General features: G+C 44.4%; 1 protein-coding gene across 1 annotated transcript; it reads right to left on the bottom strand.

The window, feature by feature from the left end:
* Positions 1-832: 832 nt before the first annotated feature.
* Positions 833-5379, bottom strand: LOC123181842 (uncharacterized). Its single transcript, XM_044594239.1, has 2 exons — positions 1404-5379; positions 833-1267 (listed from the first exon to the last, which is right to left on the bottom strand). Exon 1 carries the CDS (start codon positions 5003-5005, stop codon positions 1415-1417), a length of 3591 nt encoding a protein of 1196 aa, XP_044450174.1. The 5' UTR covers positions 5006-5379; the 3' UTR covers positions 833-1267; positions 1404-1414.
* Positions 5380-22463: the final 17084 nt, after the last annotated feature.

Genomic DNA, 22463 nt, shown 5'->3' with positions numbered 1-22463 from the left:
TAGCTGCACGTTAGATTCATTGTGGTCAAACCGCTCCACCAAGGTTTAAATCACGCCTAAAAGAAAAGGGTTCAAGTCTCACGTGTGCCATTGATGCCCGCATTTTTCATGATTTATTTCAGGCACATTAGAGATTTATTTGACGACGTTTCATCGACTATGAGGTGCCCTGACAACTTCCTTAATTTCGAGATTTGCGTTGGCCAAGACTGAAACGAGAGGGCAAATCACGTGTTAAACGAAGAGTATTTGCCTTGCATACCGCGGGTGGAGAGAGCAGTAATGCCGACGATGGCGATGGCTCGGTCCGTGCCACGTCGGCGGAGGAGATCTTTGGCCGGCTGCTCGCTGGCCACAGGATTTATATAGGCTGGCTGATCAGTTGGCGAGTCAGCGTACAGCAAGACAGCTCGGATGGGATCATCTCCTGCTCCTTTTCCAGCTCCGAGGCCCTTTAATTTCTTCTCGACTGTTCCAGACGACTCCACACACACGCTACACAGTTTGGCTGCAGCTATCAGACTGGTTAACGTTCGCTATAGGATCCAAGCACACGCGCGGCGTCACCTTCAGATTCCTGGGCAACTTAAATTTTACTCCCTCCGTAAAGAAATATAAGATCGTTTAGATCACTATGTAGACTGTAGTACTGATACAACTTCCGAATGGAAGTATTTGCAGGTTTATTTAGCCGATTTGGCCAGCTGATGCATTTCTTCAGGCATTGCATACAGGACTAGAAATGAAATGGAAACTGAATTCACAGAAAGCAGCCATAGGATTCTAAACATCTGCACATAACACGAGCACTTTACACATACGATAGCCATCATTTCTCACAGCAAACATGCACTCTGAGAAGAGTTTTATTGATTGATCTCAGGCAAGTCAATGCAGCACCTCAGCGCCCTTGACATTTTGCAACTCTCACAAACATCAGACACATCAGTATACATGAAGGAATACCAAGCATCAGCACTATGACACATATCTACACACACACACAGCTCGGTTGTTGAGCTACTCCTTTGCAGCTCAGCAACTAGACTAGACAGGAAACTCTTCATCAGTGAGTAGTTTACCCTCTCCATGTTACTTTAACCAGAGATCTCTAGCAAACGAACGATCGGTCGATCTCTGGTGACTAGTAAGTAAGTAGTTATTTCTCGTCCAACTTGGAGTGGGTCTCTGGCACTAATATTGCAGCGACCACCGAGTTAGTAGCTCGCGAGTCGTCAACATACTCCACGATTAGTTCAACCACTAACTGTAACACAAAAAAGACAAGCAAGCAACAGGTTAGTTAATGCAAAGGGTTTTACGTACAGGCAAGTGCAAATAAGTTAAGTTTTTACAATTATCACGGCAAAATACGCCGTGAAACATATCCAAAGTGTTCTCACCTCTAGAACTATCAGTTGCAAGCTTGGGCAGGCCTTGTAGGTGAAATGCTTTTCTTCTCATCCTGCGGTAGTACAGTCTCAAAGGCCTGGACCAGAAGCTCCACTTTCTTCTTCCGAGCAGGGCCTAGATTATTCACCGCCCTCCGAAGCGCGTAGTCGATCATCCACTCTTCGGCATTCTTGCGGTCTTCCGCCGTCTGATGCTTCAGATCAACCTTCTCTGCATCCGGGTCCGATTCCAGAGGAAGAAAATTCGGTGCCCTTGGGTTAAAACCTCGCATGTATTCATCTTCTTCAGGTGTTCTCCTCCTCCTGGCAATGATCATTCTGTTTCTCGGACAAATATCGGACTCGGAAGGATCAACATATACATCGCCTTTGAGGTTCATCCCGCTGAATACATTGCACATGTCGTCAATGGAAAATTCTTTTGCAACATTGTCTTCTGCTGGTCGGTTCTGGGGCTCCCCATGACCGTCAGTAGCGGAGAAGTCAGAGTTGTGCTCAGGTATCTGGATAACTGTCAAGAGATTAGCTTCCTCAGTATGACAAACTTCTTCACAAGCATCTGCCGATTCGGATGCGATAATCTCTGGTTCTTTTAGAGCACCAGCGCAGACACCAGCAGTCTTATCATCTTCACCCCCTTCTTGGATAATATCAGGTTCTTCACAAGCAGTGTTAACATCTTCACCCCCTTCTTGGATAATATGAGATTCTTCACAAGCATGTTCTGATTCGCATGCTATAATTCCCGATTCCTTTTGAGCACCATCATTGACATCTGAAATGTTGTCATCTTGAATAGCTTCTTGGGTAATATCATATGCTTCAGAAGCCTCTGCCAGTTCACAAGCGGTAAGCGTCGATTCATTTGTATAACCACCATTGACATCTGTACAGTTCTGATCCTGATCAGCTTCCTGGACAGTAGCAGATTCTTCTCCCAATTCCCATGTGGCGATCCCAGAATCACTTTGAGCATCATCACTGACATATGGAGAGTTATCATCTTCACCAACTTCATGAGCAATACCACCAGATTCTTCAGAAGCGTCTACCAACTCGCTTGTGTCAACCCCTGATTGCACTTGAGCAACCTCGCCGACATACACCAAGTTATCATCATGAACAGTTTCTCCAGTGATACCAGCTTCTGCAGAAGCATCTTCCAAGTTGCAGACTGTAGTCTCTAGTTCCATTTGAGCATCCTCCAAGTTGCAAGTTGTAGTCTCTGGTTCCATTTGAGCAGCAGCATCAACACATACAGGCTTAACGTCTTGGCTGCTTTCCTGGGCAATACCAGACTCTTCAGAAGAATCTTCCAACTTACAATTTGTAACCTCTGGCTCTGGTTCTGTTTGAGCAGCAGCATCAACACATACAGGCTTAACATCCTGTTCTTGGGCATTACCAGACTCTTTAGAAGAATCCTCCAACTTGCAATTTGTAACCTCTGGCTCTGGTTCCATTTGCGCAGCAGCATCAACACATAGGAAATCAACTTCCTGGCTGCTTTCTTGGGCAGTACCAGATTCTTCAGAAGCATCTTCCAAATTGCATGAGGTAGTCTCAATTTCCTTCTGGGCATCTTCTGTGACATCCACTGTGTCTTCTGCAGGGATACATTGATCAACCAAATTGTTCACGGCACCATCATACTGTTCAAAAGCGTCTTCCACCGTGTTCACATCTTGTTCAAAGCCACCCTCTGTTGGCTTTGTAGACATTTCAACATCTGGAGAAGCAACAGCAGTGCAGTCAGAAATCTCACCTTCTGAAACAGCTCTGGAGGTTACTTCTTCCTCAACGAAATCCTCGTCACATGCAACACTGGGAACAGTCTCAGAAATCTCCATTTCAGATTCACCACCCGGCAAGTCCTGCTTCTCTGTAACTTCCAAGTTGCCGGTAGATTCCACGTTGGTCAGACCATCCTTTGCCTCTTGATCTGCTGAACTCTCATCCACCCGGCTCTCTTCAGGGACATTTTCCACTCTTTCTGCTACTTCATTCTCAGGAATCTCCGGTTCACAGACACCATTGGAGAGCTGCTCCTCTGATGTGCCCTGTCCATCAGAAATACCCTCTTGGACCACTTTGCCCAGGATGTCTAGTTCATGCTCAGGAATCTCCGGCTCATCGACACCATTGGAGAGCTTCTCTTCTGACGTGCCCTGTCCATCAGAAGCACCCCCTTGGATCACTTTGCCCAGGATGCTGTTTTGATCTTCTTCTTCCTGCTCATTGCAGACCTCCGCTGCACAAACAATACATGATTGCGCCGCGGCGACCTCCATTTTGTGGGCAACATTCGAGACATGCTCCTCATCGTCTTCATGCTGCGTCTCTTGCACTGTGGAAGCCTCCTGTTTATCCATTGTGTTTGAGATGTCTTCGCAGAGTGGAGATCTGCAATCGACACCCGCTTCCTCCGCGATGATCCCCGTTTCACGGGGCAGATCGGAGATGATCTCCGATTCTTCCGGTTTCTGTTCTTCATCCGCCTCCTCTTCGTGATTATCGCCCGATCCGCGGGATCTGCCTTCTTCATCGTTACCTTGTTGCCCCTCTGAAACCCCTGCTTCCTGAACATGCTCTTCTGAAACATCATCGTCCAGGCTATCGCACTCGTACCTCATCCAGGGCAGCTCCTCCACGAGGTTGCCGGAGATGAGACCGGAGGCACCGTCATCGCTGCACTCCGACGAGCTGTCCCTGCAGAAACCGAGCCTGTCCTCCTCCGGCCTCCCGCGGCTGTCACCGCGAACGGCAGGATCGCCGCCCTTCTCGTCGTCCTCGCCCACGCCGCACCGGTCGAAGACGACGAACTCCATCCTCCTGACCGCGGCGTCCATCTCGTCCAGGGACATGTCGCTGCAGCTCATGTCGGAGCTCACCCTCGGGCCGGCGTACACCTCCACGAAGAAGTCGCCGAGCGCCTCCTCGTCGACCAGAGGCGCGGCCTTGGCGACGGCGGCGCGGACGACGGGGCCGCCGTTCTTGTCCTCCGGCCTCTGGTGGCCGGATCCCTTGCGGAACGCCGAGACGCCCTTGTGCTTCATGTTCTGCTGCGTCTTGATGAGCCGGCGGCGCGACGCGAGGAAGCTCCGGAGCGGCACCGCCGGCGAGTGGGTGTGGCCGTTGAGGGAGCAGTAGTTGTACGGGCACACGCGCATCGCCGCGGGGCCCTGGGCGTCGGTGGCCCCGGGCGCCAGGTCGAGCGCGCCGGGGAACTTGGCCTCCTTCATGGTGGAGGAGCACGTGGGCGTGGCGCGGACCATGCCGGGCACCTCCGGCGTCGGGAACAGCACCCTCCCCATCGTGACCGCCCGCGCCGGCCCCCGCCTGGTCGTGGGCGACGCCGACGAGGGCACCGCCCCCGCGCGCCGCCCGGGCCCGGCCTTGGCGCCGGAGCTGCTGGTGGCCCGCATGTAGTTGGGCACGGAGGCCGGCGCCGGGGACATAGCCGCGCCGCCGCGGTTCCTGGGCAGGCTGCCGCCGAAGCCGCCGCCGTCGTCGTCCCTGAAGCCCCTGGGCTTGGACGGAGGGGTCATGAGCGGGTCCTTGGGCCTCTTGGGCACCTCTTTGCTCCTCACCATGGCTTGGCTGCTACTACAGTAGCACTACTACTATCCTTGTTTCGATTTCTTGGCTTCTCTCCTGGGATTCCTCCCTCGGGTTCTTGGAACCAAAGCTTCCGTCTGGAATCTCTCGGCTTGTGGTGGGAGGTTCCGTGGAGTGCTTGGCTTCTTTCTTCTTGTCGAGTTCGAGTTCAACGGCGGCCCGCGGGCGGCAAGAAAGCCGAAGCAAAGGTGATGTGAACTGCGGGGGAGCGGAAGTTGGGCGTCGGACGAGGGAAGAAACGGGATTAGACTCAAATGAAGAGTGGAAGGGAAGAATAAAGAAAGATGGATTGTGTGCGGGAAGAATGCGATGGGAGGAAGAAGGGGAGCCGCGGCGAGTGGGTGGGCGGCTCAAAGGGACATCCTTGATGCTGAAGGCTGGGCCGAGCGCGACGTTTTTTCCTTGTCCTGGATGCTGGATCTTCTGCGGCGGCTAATCGTGTGAACCCCTTGCAAGCTTGGATCATGATGCATGGTTGGTTCTAGAGGATCCGTTTATGAGAGCGTTTTCTTCTTTTGTCGAGTTGGCTGGTGTTAAAAGGCATAGACAGTGGACGGATTTAGGAGTAGGTTGTTGCTCGTCTCTCATAAACTCATTCCTTAAGAGCTCTGGGTTTGTACTGGTGAGATTTTGATGGCACCAACTAGTAGCCTTGATGTTTTATCTAGTACGCATAAGAACTCTAGGTTTTTGTACGACAGCCACTTAAAACCTCTAGGTTTGTTGCTCTAGGGTGTACTCACGTCCGGGAGATCACGGTGGATGCTTAACTAAAACACTTTCTTCGGTAGGCACCGTATGCTTTGCCTTCAACGCATTGACCGTAAACTTGATTCATGGCGGTACAAGCGTGGTGGCTGCTGAGTTGTCGCCTCAGCTGATCCCGGGGATGAAGATGGATGGAGGGGGTGACGTGGATCTCCACTTTACTGACGGCGATCTAGATTAGCTTTACGTGCCGGGGCTATTGGTCTTTCATTAAACTGCTGCAGATGGGCCCAAAGTTTTCATCAGATCATGATTTCTTTTGTTGTTATTAGTGTGGCACACCATGGTTTGCCTTCCACGCAGCTGCGGCTTTTTCCGCCGCGCCGGACCGCAACTGCGCCGCGTGCGTGCATCGCGAATAACGTGTGCAGTCAACTGGATATGAAACTAGTAGTAGTACCGTTTCGAAAAAAACTAGTAGTAGTAGTACGGATTTTCTAGAGCTACACCAACCAACTTAACTAATAAGGGCATCTTCAATACATAATGTAAATTTAGAGATGTCAAAGTAAAATTTACATCTTTAAAAAGTGTATTTTAGAGCAACTCCAACCGGCCGACCCAAACGGACGGTGATTTTGTCAATTTTTTGTCCGCTTGGGTCGCGTTTGGGTCAGCGATTGCGCCCAATGCTGGCCCGACTCATTTTTGAGTGCGCGCTCGAAAAAATAAAGAACGCAAACATTTTAGAAATAAAAATGTTAATTAAACATTAATGCCGGCCACAAAGGCCGGCGACAGTCCACTTTACATTAAGTTAAAACATTAAATAAACCTAAAACTAAGAGAAGGCGCACTGTCCTAGGCGTGCTCGTCGTCGTCGTCGGATCCGGTGAGGTCGATGAGCGTCGGCGCCGGGCCAGCCCAAGGGAACGTCGTCTCCCAGGCTGCGGCGACGTCGTCCGCCGGCTAGGCAGCCCCACCGCGGGCAAGACGCTCCTCCTCCACGTTGAGCTCCAGCTGCTCGAGCCGCTCGCCCTCGCGCCGCTCCTCCGCTGCCGCTAGTGCTCCAGGTAGGTCTGCTCCTGTGTCGCCCCGTACCAGATCGGTGGCGCCCTAACTCACTCATGCACCACCCCGTCCCACGAGTAGCGCTCGATGGGATCGGCGGCGGCTCGGCCTTGACGGGGGACTGTGCCCTCAATGGCAGCACGACACAGTCGCCGGCCTGAGAGTGCCATGGCCTCCGTCATGCGCGCTTGGTACGCCTCCTCCTCCTCGCTCTCATGGACGGCAGCCGCCTAGTAGGCGGCCTCCGCCTCCTGGTCCTCGTCGAGCACGACGAGGGGCGGCGGCGGGGAGCCATGCCACACGTCACGGACGTCGCTCCTCCTGCCTCCTCGTGCTCGAACGCGAACCACTGCTCCCAAGCGGGAGAGTCGGAGGCGTATGCGGGGTCGCGCAGCTGCTCCGGCGTCAGCAGATGCCGCCGGTGCCACTCCTCCGTGCGCGCCCTCGCCGACCACGACACCGCCGACACTGGGATTGTCTCCGGATCCAAGTGCCAATCGTCTGGCAGTGTCACGTCAGGATAGGGGAGGGGGACGCGGTGCTCCCAGTGCCAGTTCGCCTGGTGCACTGGGACGTTGATGTGTTGCCGCGGCCGGCGGAGGAGGGGGCAAGGGAAGGGGTGGGGGGCCTTGCCCTTGCCGGAGAAGAAGCCCATGGCAGTGGCTAGGGTTTGTCGTCGACGGGGGAGCACTGTGGGAGGCAAGATGGGAATGGGGGCGTCTCGAAGGGATGAGGACGGCCCCCACCGCACGCTCGGATTAAAAAAGGCTGATCGCCGTTGCTAATGCGTGGGCCCACGGTCGGCGGTCCTCATTAATAAAGACAATCGCGGTAGTTGAACGGCCGCCAGGTGAGGACGCGACGGACAATGAGAGGACGTGTGGCGCGTTCGCTTCGTGTCCGTGCCGACGCATTTCAGCCGCAAATTTGGGCCTCAAATGGGTCCTCGCGGACGCGTTTTGGGAATGGGTCGGCGTGTTGGGCCAATACATTTGTCCATGGCAACCCAAACGGACGGCGGCAGACAAAATGGGTACGTGCGTTGGAGTTGCTCTTACATCTTCAAAAAATAGGCCACTCCAACAGATGATATAACTGGAAGATGTAAAAGAGCAACTTCAATAGATGATGCAAATGGAGATATAAAAGCTGACGATGGACGACTGCTATACAGACGCATTTGAACATTCAAATAGCAATAAATTTCATATTTATACCAAAAAAGTGCATCATATGAATTAAAGTTTGAAATCCTACAACCAAATGTGCATTGTCTCAAACAAAGTTCTTGGTCCAATAAATTGAAATGCACATAAACATCACACATATCACTCAATTTTCGTCATCTCTGTTGTCACTAGCGACCTTGTTGATGGTGGTATGATCATCATCATTAATGGCTTCTTTGTCGACGTCTTCATGAGTTGATGTCTCGTTGCCGTGAACTCCACTGAAAGCACCTTCATTGCCACCTCCCATGCCCATGTTGCCGCCAAAGCCATCTTCCATGCCACTCATGTTGCCATCGAAGCCACCTCCCATGTCGCTTGTGTTGCCACCGAAGCCACCTCCCATGCAACTGATCATGTTGCCACTGAAGCCACCTCCATTGCCGCCCATGTTGCCACCAAAGCCACCTGATACGTCCATTTTGCATCATGTTTTCCTACTGTAACTTATATTGTTTTTATGCATAATGATGCTTTGTAGAGTAATTCTAATGCCTTTTCTCTCATAATATGCAAGGTTTGCACAAAGAGGGAGAACGGCAGTTGGAATTCTGGACCGGAAAAAGCTACGTCAGAGTTACCTATTATGCACATCTCCAAATAAGCTGAAAATTTACGAAGAATTATTTTGGAATATATAAAAAATACTGGAGCAAATAACTACCAGAGGGGGGGCCACCTGGTGACCACAAGACAGCAGGGGGCTAGGCCCCCCAAGCGCGCCCTGGTGGGTTCTAGCCAGCCCGGCCCACCTCCGGTGCTCATCTTCTGGTACTTAAGGTCTTTTGACCTAGAAAAAATTAGGAGATGACTTTCGGGACGGAACATCGCCGTCTCAAGGCGGAACTTGGGCAGGAGCACTTTTGCCCTCCAGCGGAGCGATTCCACCGGGGGAACTTCCCTCCCGGAGGGGGAAATCAAAGCTATCATCATCACCAACAACCCTCTCATCTTTGGGAGGCCAATCTCCATCAACATCTTCAACAACACCATCTCATCTCAAACCCTAGTTTATCTCTTGTGTTCAATCTTTGTGCCGGAACCTCAGATTGGTACATGTGGGTGACTAGTAGTGTTGATTACATCTTGTAGTTGATTACTATATGGTTTATTCGGTGGAAGATTATATGTTCAGATCCATTATGCTATTTAATACCCCTCTGATCTTGAGCATGATTATCATTTGTGAGTAGTTACTTTTGTTCTTGAGGTCACGGGAGAAATCATGGTGCAAGTAATCATGTGAGTTTGATATGTGTTCGATATTTTGATGATATGTATGTTGTGATTCCCTTAGTGGTGTCATGTGAACGTCGACTACATGGCACTTCACCACCTTTTGGCCTAAGGGAATGCATTGTGGAGTAGTTATTAGATGATGGGTTGATAGAGCGACAGAAGCTTAAACCCTAGTTTATGTGCTACTTCGTAAGGGGGTTAATCATAAGTGGGAGGTTTTTCAAGTAAGAACAACACCCAAGCACCGATCCACCCACATATCAAATTATCAAAGTAGCGAACACGAATCAAACCAACATGTTGAAAGTGACTAGATGAAATTCCCGTGTACCCTCAACAACGTTTTGCTTATTATAAGAGGCCGTTTTGGCCTGTCCTTTGCCACAAAAGGATTGGGCTACCTTGCTACATTTTATTTACTGTTACCATTACTTGCTCGTTACAAATTATCTTGCTATCAAACTACTTGTTACCGACAATTTCAGTGCTTGCATACATTACCTTGCTGAAAATCACTTGTCATTTCCTTCTGCTCCTCGTTGGGTTCGACACTCTTACTTATCGAAAGGACTACGATTGATCCCCTATATTTGTGGGTCATCAAGACTCTTTTCTGACGCCATTGCCGGGGAGTGAAGCGCTCTTCGTAAGTCAAAATCGGTAAGGAAAAATTTATATTACGTGCCGAAATTTATTGTCACTTGTTACTATAGAAAACAATCCTTTGAGGGGTTTGTTCGGGGCATCTTCACCTTGACCGGAAGCACAGTTACTTTCCCCTCAACCTACTGCACCTATTGAAAATATTGGTTATGAAATTCCTTCGGGTATGATAGAGCAACTGCTAGCTAATCCTTATGGAGGAGATGGAACAGAACATCCTGATACACACTTGATATATGTGGATGAAATTTGTCGATTATTTAAGCTTGCAGGTTTACCCGGAGATGAAGCTAAGAAGAAGGTTATCCCTTTATCTTTGAAGGGAAAAGCATTGACATGGTATAGGCCATGCAATGATATTGGATCTTGGAACTGGAATTGATTGAAATTAGAATTTCACCAAAAAAAATATCATATGCATCTAGTTCATCGTGATCGAAATTATATATATAATGTTTGGCCTCGTGAAGGAGAAAGTATTGCTCTACCTTGGGGAGGGCTCAAGTCAATGTTATATTCATGCCCCAATCATGAGCTCCCAACAGAAATTATTATTCGGAATTTTTATGCTCGGCTTTCTCGTAATGATCAATCCATACTCGATACTTCTTGTACTGGTTCTTTTATGAAGAAGACTATTGAATTCAAGTGGGATCTTTTGGAAAGAATTAATCGCAACTATGAAGATTGGGAACTCGATGAAGGTAAAGAGTCAGGTATTAAGCTTGAATTTGGTTGTGTTAAATCTTTTATAAATACCGAGGCTTTTCAAAACTTTAGCACTAAATATGGACTTGACTCTGAGATAGTAGCCTCTTTCTGTGAATCATTTGCTACTTGATACGTCTCCAACGTATCTATAATTTTTGATTGTTCCATGCAATTATATTATCAATCTTGGATGTTTTATATGCTATATTATATGATTTTTGGGACTGGCCTATTAACTTAGAGCCCAGTGCCAGTTTCTGTTTTTCCTTGTTTTTGAGTTTTATAGAAAAGGAATATCAAACGGAGTCCAAATGATCTGAAATTTTAGATGATTGTTTTTGGACTAAAAGAAGCCCACGGAGTACTGGAGATGCACTAGAGGAGTCCCGAGATCTCCACAAGGGTGGAGGGCGCTCCTACCCCCCTGGAGCGCCCTCCGACCTTGTGGGCCCCTCGTAGACTCCCCTGACTTGTGCTCGACGCCAACACCTCTTATATATCCCCAAACCTCCAGAACAGAACCTAGATCGGGAGTTCCGCCGCCGCAAGCCTCTGTAGCCACCAAAAACCAATCGGGGCCCTTTTCCGGCACCCTGCCGAAGGGGGAAATCATCACCGGTGGCCATCTTCATCATCCCGGCACTCTCCATGACGAGGAGGGAGTAATTCACCCTCGGGGCTGAGGGTATGTACCAGTAGCTATGTGTTTGATCTCTCTCTCTCGTGTTCTTGATATGGCACGATCTTGATGTACCGCGAGCTTTGCTATTATAGTTGGATCTTATAATGTTTCTCCCCCTCTACCTTCTTGTAGTGGATTGAATTTTCCCTTTGAAGTTATCTTATCGGATTGAGTCTTTAAGGATTCAAGAACACTTGATGTATGTCTTGCATGTGGTTATCTATGGTGACAATGGGATATTCACGTGATCTACTTGATGTATGTTTTGGTGATCAACTTGAGGGTTCTGTGACCTTGTGAACTTATGCATAGCGGTTGGCACACCTTTTCGTCTTGACTCTCCGGTAGAAACTTTGGGACACTCTTTGAAGTTCTTTGTGTTGGTTTGAATAGATGAATCTGAGATTGTGTGATGCATATCGTATAATCAAACCCGCGGATACTTGTGGTGATATTGGAGTATCTAGGTGACATTAGGGTTTTGGTTGATGTGTGTCTTAAGGTGTTATTTTAGTACAAACTCTAGGGCTGTTTGTGACACTTATAGGAATAGCACAATAGATCGATCAGAAAGAATAACTTTGAGGTGGTTTCGTACCCTACAATAATCTCTTCGTTTGTTCTCCGCTATTAGTGACTTTGGAGTGACTCTTTGTTGCACGTTGAGGGATTGTTATATGATCTAATTATGTTGTCATTGTTGAGAGAACTTGCACTAGTGAAAGTATGAACCCTAGGCCTTGTTTCTAAGCATTGCAATACCGTTTTCGCTCACTTTATCATTAGTTACCTTGCTGTTTTTATATTTTCAGATTACAAAAACCTATATCTACCATCCATATTGCACTTGTATCACCATCTCTTCGCCGAACTAGTGCACCTATACAATTTACCATTGTATTGGGTGTGTTGGGGACACAAGAGACTCTTTGTTATTTGGTTGCAGGATTGTTTCAGAGAGACCATCTTTATCCTACGCCTCCCACGGATTGATAAACCTTAGGTCATCCACTTGAGGGAAAATTGCTACTGTCCTACAAACCTCTGCACTTGGAGGCCCAAGAACGTCTACAAGAAGAAGGTTGCGTAGTAGACATCAAGCTCTTTTCCAGCGCTGTTGCCTAGATCTTGCAATCGAATCTTTTAGTTTCTTGTTTTATCACTAGTTTAGTCTATAAAAGAAATTACAAAAAATGGAATTGAGGTTGCCTCATATGCTTCATCTTTTAATGTCTTTCGTGAAAATAAGGATTCCGATAATTGTGCCAAAGTGTTAGAAGAAGAAGTTAATAAAATGTTTGGCATAAAATCTTTATATGATGAGCATGATTGCAATGTTGTTAGTATGAATTCCTTGAATACCCATGATGCTAATGATATGGAAAGCCACAAGCTTGGGGATGCTATGTTTGCTGAAGATGATATTTTTTGTCCCCCAAGTTTTGATGAGCAAATTTATTTTGATGATAGCATGCCTCCTATTTATGATGATTATATTGATGAAAGTGGGTTTGGAAGAGTGTCAACTTTAGGAAGTAATGATCCCACTATTTTGTAGGGTGTTGAATCTTTTCATAATATTGATAAAAGTGGATTTGGAGAGGTCATGACTTTATTTAGTGATGAACCAACTATTTCGGAAGAGGTTCCAATTGATAATGAGAACAAAGTTGCTATCTATGATGATTATTGTGATGACATGTATGCTATAAAGAATAGTTATAACCATAAAACTTGTCATCATGATTTTAATTTTCAATTGGATTATGCCTCACATGATAGTTATTTTGTTGAGTTTGCTCCCACTACTATGAATGAGAAGAATTTTGCTTATGTGGTGAGTAGTAAAATTTCTATGCTTGTGCATCATGAGAATAATGCTTTATGTGATGGTTATATTGTTGAATTCATTCATGATTCTACTGAGAATTATTATGAGAGAGGAATATATGCTTCTACATATTGCAATAGTATCAAGTTTCCTCTTTATGTGTTGAAAATCTTGAAGTTTTGCTTACTTTACCTTCCTATGCTAGTTGATTCTTGTTCCCATAAATTATTTGCTCACAAAATCCCTATGCATAGGAAGTGGGTTAGACTTGAATGTGCTAGTAATATGCTTCATGATGCTCTCGTTATGTTTCAATTCTTATCTTTTATGTGAGCATCATTGAAATCATCATGCCTAGCTAGAAAGGCATTAAAGAAAAGCGCTTGTTGGGAGACAACCCAACACCATTACCTACTGTTTTTGTGTGTTCACATGATTATGCTACTGTAGTAATCATGTTTTATAGCTTTTGTTTCAATAAAGTGCCAAGTAAGACCTTTGGGATGGCTTATGGTGATAGTTCATTTGATCTTGCTGAAAAACAGAAACTTTTATGCTCACGAAAACAATTCTCATTTCTAGCTGAAGAGTTATTTTTAGTTGATTCTTTTTGAAGAAGATTAATAGACAAATTGCTTAGGACTTCCTAATTCTTAGGATTTTCGGAGTTACAGAAGTATGATTTCAATTCAGATCTTTACAGACTGTTCTATTTTTGACAGATTCTGTTTTCGATGCATAGTTTGCTTGTTTTCTAGTCTCTATGACTTATATTGCTTAATATAAATTGTAGAAATGATATGGTACAGTAGGCATCATGTGAGAAAAATTATGAATCTTGTCTTGACAGTACCAAAGTGAATGATTTGTTTTATATACTAATGGTGCTTACGAGTTTTCTGTTGAGTTTTGTGTTGTGAAGTTTTCAAGTTTTGGGTAAAGTTTTGATGGACTACGGAATAAGGAGTGGCAAGGGCCTAAGCTTGGGGATTCCCAAGGCACACCAAGGTAATATTCAAGGACAACTAAGCATCTAAGCTTGGGGGTGCCCCGGATGGCATCCCCTCTTTCTTCTTCAATCCATCGGTAACCTTACTTGGAGCTATATTTTTATTCACGATATGATATGTGTTTTGCTTGGAGCGTCATTTTCTTTTATTAGGATTTGCTTGCTGTTATTTAGAGTAATGTTTTGCATCTTCTAGTTCAATAAAAAAGGTCAAGTATAGCCTTTACCATGCTTATTTTGCAAGTCCATATGTTGCTGTTTTAAAAACAGAAAGTTTGCTGTTATGTTTTGAATATTTGTGAATAGTCAGAACATGATAAAATCTTGAAATTTTTACACGATGAGTAACAACAAATTATATACAGTGTGGTATTTTTTCCAGAATTTTTGGAGTTAGTAAAGTATGATTCCTCTTGCATTCTTTACAGACTATCCTGTTTAGACAGATTGATGTTATGATTGCATTGTTTGCATATGTTTGCTTGTTTAATGATTCTATTTGATGATATGACTATTAAATATGCAGAGGCATTTAGTAGGCAATATCAAAAATTAATCTTAGTGATTTGCTACAGTAGAAAATGATAAGGTTTATGTGTTGATTCATACTAACTTATCTCACGAGTTTTTGTTGAGTTTTGTGTGGATGGAGTTTTTAAGAACTAGGGAAACCGTGATATGAGAGGAATTAAGGTGACAGAAAAGCTCAAGCTTGGGGATGCCCAAGGCATCCCTAGTCAATATTTCAAGAAGTCTCAAGCATCTAAGTTCGGGGATGCCCCGATTGGCATCCCACCTTTCTTCTTCAATAATGATCGGTCAGTTTTGGTTGAACCTAAGTTTTTGCTTCTTCACATGATATGTGCTATCCTTGAAATGTCATTTTATTTTGCTTTACTTGATGTTTGAATAAAATATTAGGATCTGAAATTTTTAAATGAGAGAGAGTCTTCACATAGCTAAATAATTATTTGACTACTCATTGTGCTTCACTTATCTTTTTGGAGTAGTTTGTCATTTACTCTCGTGCTTCACTTATATATCCCATGAGTAAATGGTTGAATGAATTGAATATCATAAATTTGAATTTATATATATTTCATATGCTTATACCATGGGGAGTAGTGACTTCACATATAAGAAGTAGAGGTGGTAAATTCATTGAAAGTTAGCAAACATAGTATTGGTCACTTGAACAATTCATGAAAGGATATTGAAGGAAGAGAGGTTTCACATCTAAATATACTATCTTGGACATCTTCTATGATTGTGAGCCCCATTAATTATTTTCGAACTTGATCAAATTAGTTGAAGTTGGATAAGGAAGACAACTTAATGAGTTATGATTGGGTATATTTGTATAGAAGTTATATTGTTATGGATCCTCCAACATGTGGTGCTTGCTATTTAGAATCTTTTGCTAGCCTAAATTTTTGTACTAAGTGGGAATATTGCTTGTGCATCCAAATTCCTTGAACCAAGTTTCTTCTATGAGTGTCCACCATATCTACCTATATGCGGTATTTACCTGCCGTTCCAAGTAAATTTGCATGTGCCAAACTCTAAACCTTCAAATAATAACCTGTTTTGTATGCCCGAATCGCTCATGTTGTGACTAGGGGCTGTCAGTAGCTTCCGTGCTAGGTGGGTTATTCTCACGATGAGTGGACTCCGCTCATCATTCACGAGAAAATGGCTGGTAATTGGGATGCCCAATCCTATGATCAAAAGGTCAAAAACAAAATTGCAAATAAATTAAACAAAACTCCCCCAGGATTGTTGATAGTTGGACGGTACCCATTGTTTCGGACCAGCCGTGGAATGTGATTGTTGGTGGAGGAGTAAAATCTTTACCTTTCTGTTTGGGAACCGCCTATAATGTATCTAGTATGGAAGACATTGGGAACTCTTGGTTGTTACATTGACAATGAAAGCATACCTCTCAAAATTATTTTCATCTCTGTTTTAAAAGCTTCGAGCTCTTGCACCTCTGCAAATCCCTACTTCCCTCTACGAAGGGCCTATCTTTTACTTCTATGCAAGAGTCTGTAGTATTCCTTCTCATTCCAACCTACTCTTTAGTTGGCAAGCATCATGTGATGGAAAAGATCTAAGAATATATGGCCATTCATATATATTTGATCATGAAGTATTATTGCTGACAATTATCTATATGATAAAATAAGTTGGGAGGCGAAACATTAAGCCCATATCTTTCTCTGTGTTCGATGGACGCTATTTGTTCTAAAAATATTCTTTGAGTGGTAGCAATCATGGAAGACTATATGATAGTTGAGTATGTGAGATTTGCTAAATCAAAGCTCTTACATAGACCCTTCCTGAAAATAAGATGAATTGCAATTGTTTGATGACTGAGAACATAGTTTGTTAGTTTTCAAGAAAGTTTATGGTCTATGCTTTAACATGTGAATAGCTTGTTACTTGATCATGAAAAGCTTTATGGTATGAGCTACTGTTATGATATATAATCATGCTAGAAAAAGTGCTTGAAATTATCATTGATCAAACTTGTGCACTTGCTAGCATTCCACATCAAAAAAATTGTTTTTATCATTTACCTACTCGAGGATGAGCAGGAATTAAGCTTGGGGATGCTTGATACGTCTCCAACGTATCTATAATTTTTTATTGTTCCATGCTATTATATTATCAATCTTGGATGTTTTATATGCATTTATATGCTATTTTATATGATTTTTGGGACTAACCTATTAACCTAGAGCCCAGTGCGAGTTTTTGTTTTTTCCTTATTTTTGAGTTTTACAGAAAAGGAATATCAAATGGAGTCCAAATGACCTGAAACTTTATGACGATTGTTTTTGGACCAAAAGAAGCCCACGGAGTACCGGAGATGCACCAGAGGAGTCCCGAGGCCTCCACAAGGGTGGAGGGCGCTCCCTACCCCCCGGAGCACCCTCCGACCTTGTGGGTCCCTCGTGGACTCCCCTGACTTGTTCTCGACGCCAACACGTCTTATATATCCCCAAACCTCCAGAACAGAACCTAGATCGGGAGTTCCGCCACCGCAAGCCTTTGTAGCCACCAAAACCAATCGGGACCCTGTTCCGGCACCCTGCCGGAGGGGGAAATCATCACTGGTGGCCATCTTCATCATCCCGGCGCTCTCCATGATGAGGAGGGAGTAGTTCACCCTCGGTGCTGAGGGTATGTACCTATAGCTATGTGTTTGATCTCTCTCTCTCTCTCTCTCGTGTTCTTGATATGGCGCGATCTTGATGTACAGCGAGCTTTGCTATTATAGTTGGATCTTATAATGTTTCTCCCCCTCTACCTTCTTGTATTGGATTGAGTTTTCCCTTTGAAGTTATCTTATCGGATTGAGTTTTAAGGATTTGAGAACACTTGATGTATGTCTTGCATGTGCTTATCTGTGGTGACAATGGGATATTCACATGATCACTTGATGGATGTTTTGGTGATCAACTTGCGGGTTCTGTGACCTAATTGTGAACTTATGCATAGGGGTTGGCACATGTTTTCGTCTTGACTCTCCGGTAGAAACTTTGGGATACTCTTTGAAGTTCTTTGTGTTGGTTTGAATAGATGAATCTGAGATTGTGTGATACATATCATATAATCAAACCCGCGGATACTTGTGGTGACACTGGAGTATCTAGGTGACATTAGACTTTTGGTTGATGTGTGTCTTAAGGTGTTATTTTAGTATGAACTCTAGGGCTGTTTGTGACACTTATAGGAATAGCCCAATAGATCGATCAGAAAGAATAACTTTGAGGTGGTTTTGTACCCTACAATAATCTCTTTGTTTGTTCTCCACTATTAGTGACTTTGGAGTGACTCTTTGTTGCACGTTGAGGGATTGTTATACGATCTAATTATGTTATCATTGTTGAGGGAACTTGCACTAGTGAAAGTATGAACCCTAGGCCTTGTTTCTAAGCATTGCAATACCATTTTCGCTCACTTTTATCATTAGTTACCTTGCTGTTTTTATATTTTCAGATTACAAAAACCTATATCTACCATCCATATTGCACTTGTATCACCATCTCTTCGCCGAACTAGTGCACCTATACAATTTACCATTGTATTGGGTGTGTTGGGGACACAAGAGACTCTTTGTTATTTGGTTGCAGGGTTGTTTGAGTCAGACCATATTCATCATACGCCTCCCACGGATTGATAAACCTTAGGTCATCCACTTGAGGGAAAATTGCTACTGTCCTACAAACCTCTGCACTTGGAGGCCCAACAACGTCTACAAGAAGAAGGTTGCGTAATAGACATCACTAATCATGGTTATCTCCCTAAGGAGAAGTGGTTTGAATATCATCCCCTATTAAAGAAGAAATCAAAGAACTGGTAATAGCTAAAGATGAAACTATCATTTATAATATTGATCCAGTTGTACCTACTGCTTATATTGAAAAACCACCTTTCCTTGTTAGGATAAAGGAACATGCTAAGGTATCAACTATGGTTCGCAAAAGCAATATTATAGCACCTAAACCCTCTGAACAAATCAAAGTGGGACCTAGTGTTGCTATGGTTAAAGATCTCTTGGTCGATAATATTGATGGGCATGTTATTTATTTCGTTGGTGAAGTGCTGACCCACAAGTATAGGGGATCTATCGTAGTCCTTTCGATAAGTAAGAGTGTCGAACCCAACGAGGAGCAGAAGGAAATGACAAGCGGTTTTCATCAATGTATTTTCTACAGGCACTGAAATTATCGGTAACAGATAGTTTTGTGATAAGATAATTCATAAGGGTAGCAAGTAACAAGTGTAACAAAGGTGCAGCAAGGTGGCCCAATCCTTTTTATAGCAAAGGACAAGCCTGGACGAACTCTTATATAAAGCAAAGTGCTCCCAAGGGCACATGGGAATTATCGTCAAGTTAGTTTTCATCATGCTCATATGATTCACGTTCGCTACTTGATAATTTGATATGGGGGTGGACCGGTGCTTGGGTGCGGTCCTTACTTGGACAAGCCTCCCACTTATGATTAACCCCTTGATACGTCTCCAACGTATCTATAATTTTTTATTGTTCCATGCTGTTATATTATCATTCTTGTATGTTTTATAATCATTTTATAGTCATTTTATATCATTTTTTGGTACTAACCTATTTACATAGTGCCAAGTGCCAGTTGCTGTTTTTTGCATGTCTTTTACATCGTAGGAAATCAATACCAAATGGAGTCCAAACACAACGAAACTTTTTGTGGATTTTTTATGGACCAGAAGACATCCAATGGGCCGAAGAAGCACCTAGGGGGGGGTGCTCCGAGGGGAGCACAACCCACCAGGGTGTGCCTGGAGGCCCAGGCGCGCCCTGGTGGGTTGTGCCCACCTTGGGTGCCTCCCGAACCGCCTCTTTACTCTATAAATACCCCAAAATTCCAGAAACCCTAGGGGAGTCGACGAAAACCAATTCCAGCCGCCACAAGTTCCAGAACCACCAGATCCAATCTAGACACCATCACGGAGGGGTTCATCATGTCCATTGGTGCCTCTCCGATGATGCGTGAGTAGTTCTTTGTAGACCTGCGGGTCCGTAGTTAGTAGCTAGATGGCTTCCTCTCTCTCTCTCTTTTGATTCACAATACAATGGTCTCTTGGAGATCCATATGATGTAACTCTTTTTGCGGTGTGTTTGTTGGGATCCAATGAACTTTGAGTTTATGATCAGATCTATCTTTTTATCCATGAAAGTTATTTGAGTCTTCTTTGATATCTTATATGCATGATTGCTTATAGCCTCGTATTTCTTCTCCGATATTTGGATTTTGTTTGGCCAACTTGATCTATTTATCTGCAATGGGAAGAGGTGCTTTGTGATGGGTTCGATCTTACGGTGCTTGATCCCAGTGACAGAAGGGGAACCGACATGTATGTATCGTTGCTATTAAGGATAACAAGATGGGGTCTATTTCTACATAAATAGATCTTGTCTACATCATGTCATCGTTCTTATTGCATTACTCCGTTTCTCCATGAACTTAATACACTAGATGCATGCTGGATAACGGTCGATGTGTGGAGTAATAGTAGTAGATGCAGGCAGGAGTCGGTCTACTAATCTTGGACGTGATGCCTATATAATGATCATTGCCTGGATATCGTCATGATTATTTGAACTTCTCTCAATTGCCCAATGGCAATTCGTTTACCCACCGTTTTCTATTTTTCTCAAGAGAAGCCACTAGTGAAATCTATGGCCCCTGGGTCACTTTCTTATTATATTTGCCGTTGCGATCTATTTTATTTGCTTTTATTTTGAGATCTATTAAACCAAAAATACAAAAATACCTTGCTGCAATTTATTTTATCTCGCGTTCCCGCGAGATGTATCTATCAAATTATTACAACTTTCTCACGTCCGTTTGCCAATTTCTGGCGCCGTTACCCGAAAGGGATTGACAACCCCTTTAATACGTCGGGTTGTGAGTATTTGTTATTTGTGTGCAGGTGTTGTTTATGTAGTGTTGCTTGATGACCCACAAGTATAGGGGATCTATCGTAGTCATTTCGATAAGTAAGAGTGTCAAACCCAACGAGGAGCAGAAGGAAATGACAAGTGGTTTTCAGCAAGGTATTTTCTGTAAGCACTGAAATTATCGGTAACACATAGTTTTGTGATAGGATAAATCGTAACGGGTAACAAGTAATAAAAGTAACTAAGGTGCAACAAGGTGGCCCAATCCTTTTTGTAGCAAAGGACAAGCCTGGGCGAACTCTTATATAATGCAAAGCGCTCCCGAGGACACATGAGAATTGTTGTCAAGCTAGTTTTCATCATGCATATGATTCTCGTTCATTACTTTGATAATTTGATATGTGGGTTGAACGGTGCTTGTGTGCTGCCCTTCCTTGGACAAGCCTCCCACTTATGATTAACCCCTCTCGCAAGCATCCGCAACTACGAAAGAAGTATTAAGGTAAACCTAACCATAGCATGAAACATATGGATCCAAATCAGCCCCTTACGAAACAACGCATAAACTAGGGTTTAAGCTTCTGTCACTCTGCAACCCATCATCTACTTATTACTTCCCAATGCCTTCCCCTAGGCCCAAATAATGGTGAAGTGTCATGTAGTCGACGTTCACATAACACCACTAGTGGAAAGACAACATACATCTCATCAAAACATCGAACGAATACCAAATTCACATGATTACTTATAACAAGACTTCTCCCATGTCCTCAGGAACAAATGTAACTACTCACAAAGCATATTCATAATCATAATCAGAGGAGTATTAATTATCATTAAGGATCCGAACATATGATCTTCCATCGAATAAAACAACTAGCATCAACTACAAGGAGTAATCAACACTACTAGCAACCCGCAGGTACCAATCTGAGGTTTTGGGACCAAGATCGAATACAAGAGATGAACTAGGGTTTGGGAGGAGATGGTGCTGGTGAAGATGTTGATGGAGATTGACCCTCCCTCGATGAAAGGATCGATGGTGATGACGATGGTGATGATTTCCCCCTCCCGAAGGGATGTTTCCCCGGCAGAACAGCTCCGCCGGAGCCCTAGATTGGTTCTGCCCAGGTTCCGCCTCGAGACGGCGGCGCTTCGTCCCGAAACCTTCTCTCTGTTTTTTTCTAGGATAAAAGACACCATATAGCAGAAGATGGGCACCGGAGGCCTGCTAGGGGGCCCACAAGGTCGGGGGCGCGCCCAGGGGGTAGGGCGCGCCCTCCACCCTTGTGGCTGGCTGGTGGCCCCCCTCTGGTTCTTTCTTCGCCCAATATTTTTATATATTCCAAAAAAAGTTCCAGGACTTTTGGAGTTGTGCAGAATAGGTCTCTAATATTTGCTCCTTTTCCAGTCCATAATTCCAGCTGCCGGCATTCTCCCTCTTCATGTAAACCTTGTAAAATAAGAGAGAATAACCATAAGTAATGTGATATAATGTGTAATAATAGCCCATAATGCAATAAATATTGTCATAAAAGCAAGATGCAAAATGGACGTATCAACTCCCCCAAGCTTAGACCTCGCTTGTTGATACGTCTCCAACGTATCTACTTTTTCTCACGCTTTTCCTCTGGTTTTGGACTCTAATTTGCATGATTTGAATGAAACTAACCCCAGACTGATGTTGTTTTCAGCAGAACTACCATGGTGTTGTTTTTGTGCAGAAATAAAAGTACTCGGAATGGAACAAAACTTTGCGAGGATTTTTTATATAATAAAAGAGAATTTCTGGAGCCAAGATCCACCGGAGAGGGGCCCCTGGGTGGGCACAACCCACCAGGG

This window comes from Triticum aestivum, chromosome 1D (genome assembly GCF_018294505.1).
Source record: "Triticum aestivum cultivar Chinese Spring chromosome 1D, IWGSC CS RefSeq v2.1, whole genome shotgun sequence".
Lineage (NCBI taxonomy): Eukaryota > Viridiplantae > Streptophyta > Magnoliopsida > Poales > Poaceae > Triticum > Triticum aestivum.
This window is presented reverse-complemented; position numbering and strand designations above follow the sequence as displayed.

Excerpts from the sequence above, each read along its gene's own strand:
- LOC123181842 (XM_044594239.1), bottom strand. The coding sequence starts at position 5,005 with ATGGTGAGGAGCAAAGAGGTGCCCAAGAGGCCCAAGGACCCGCTCATG.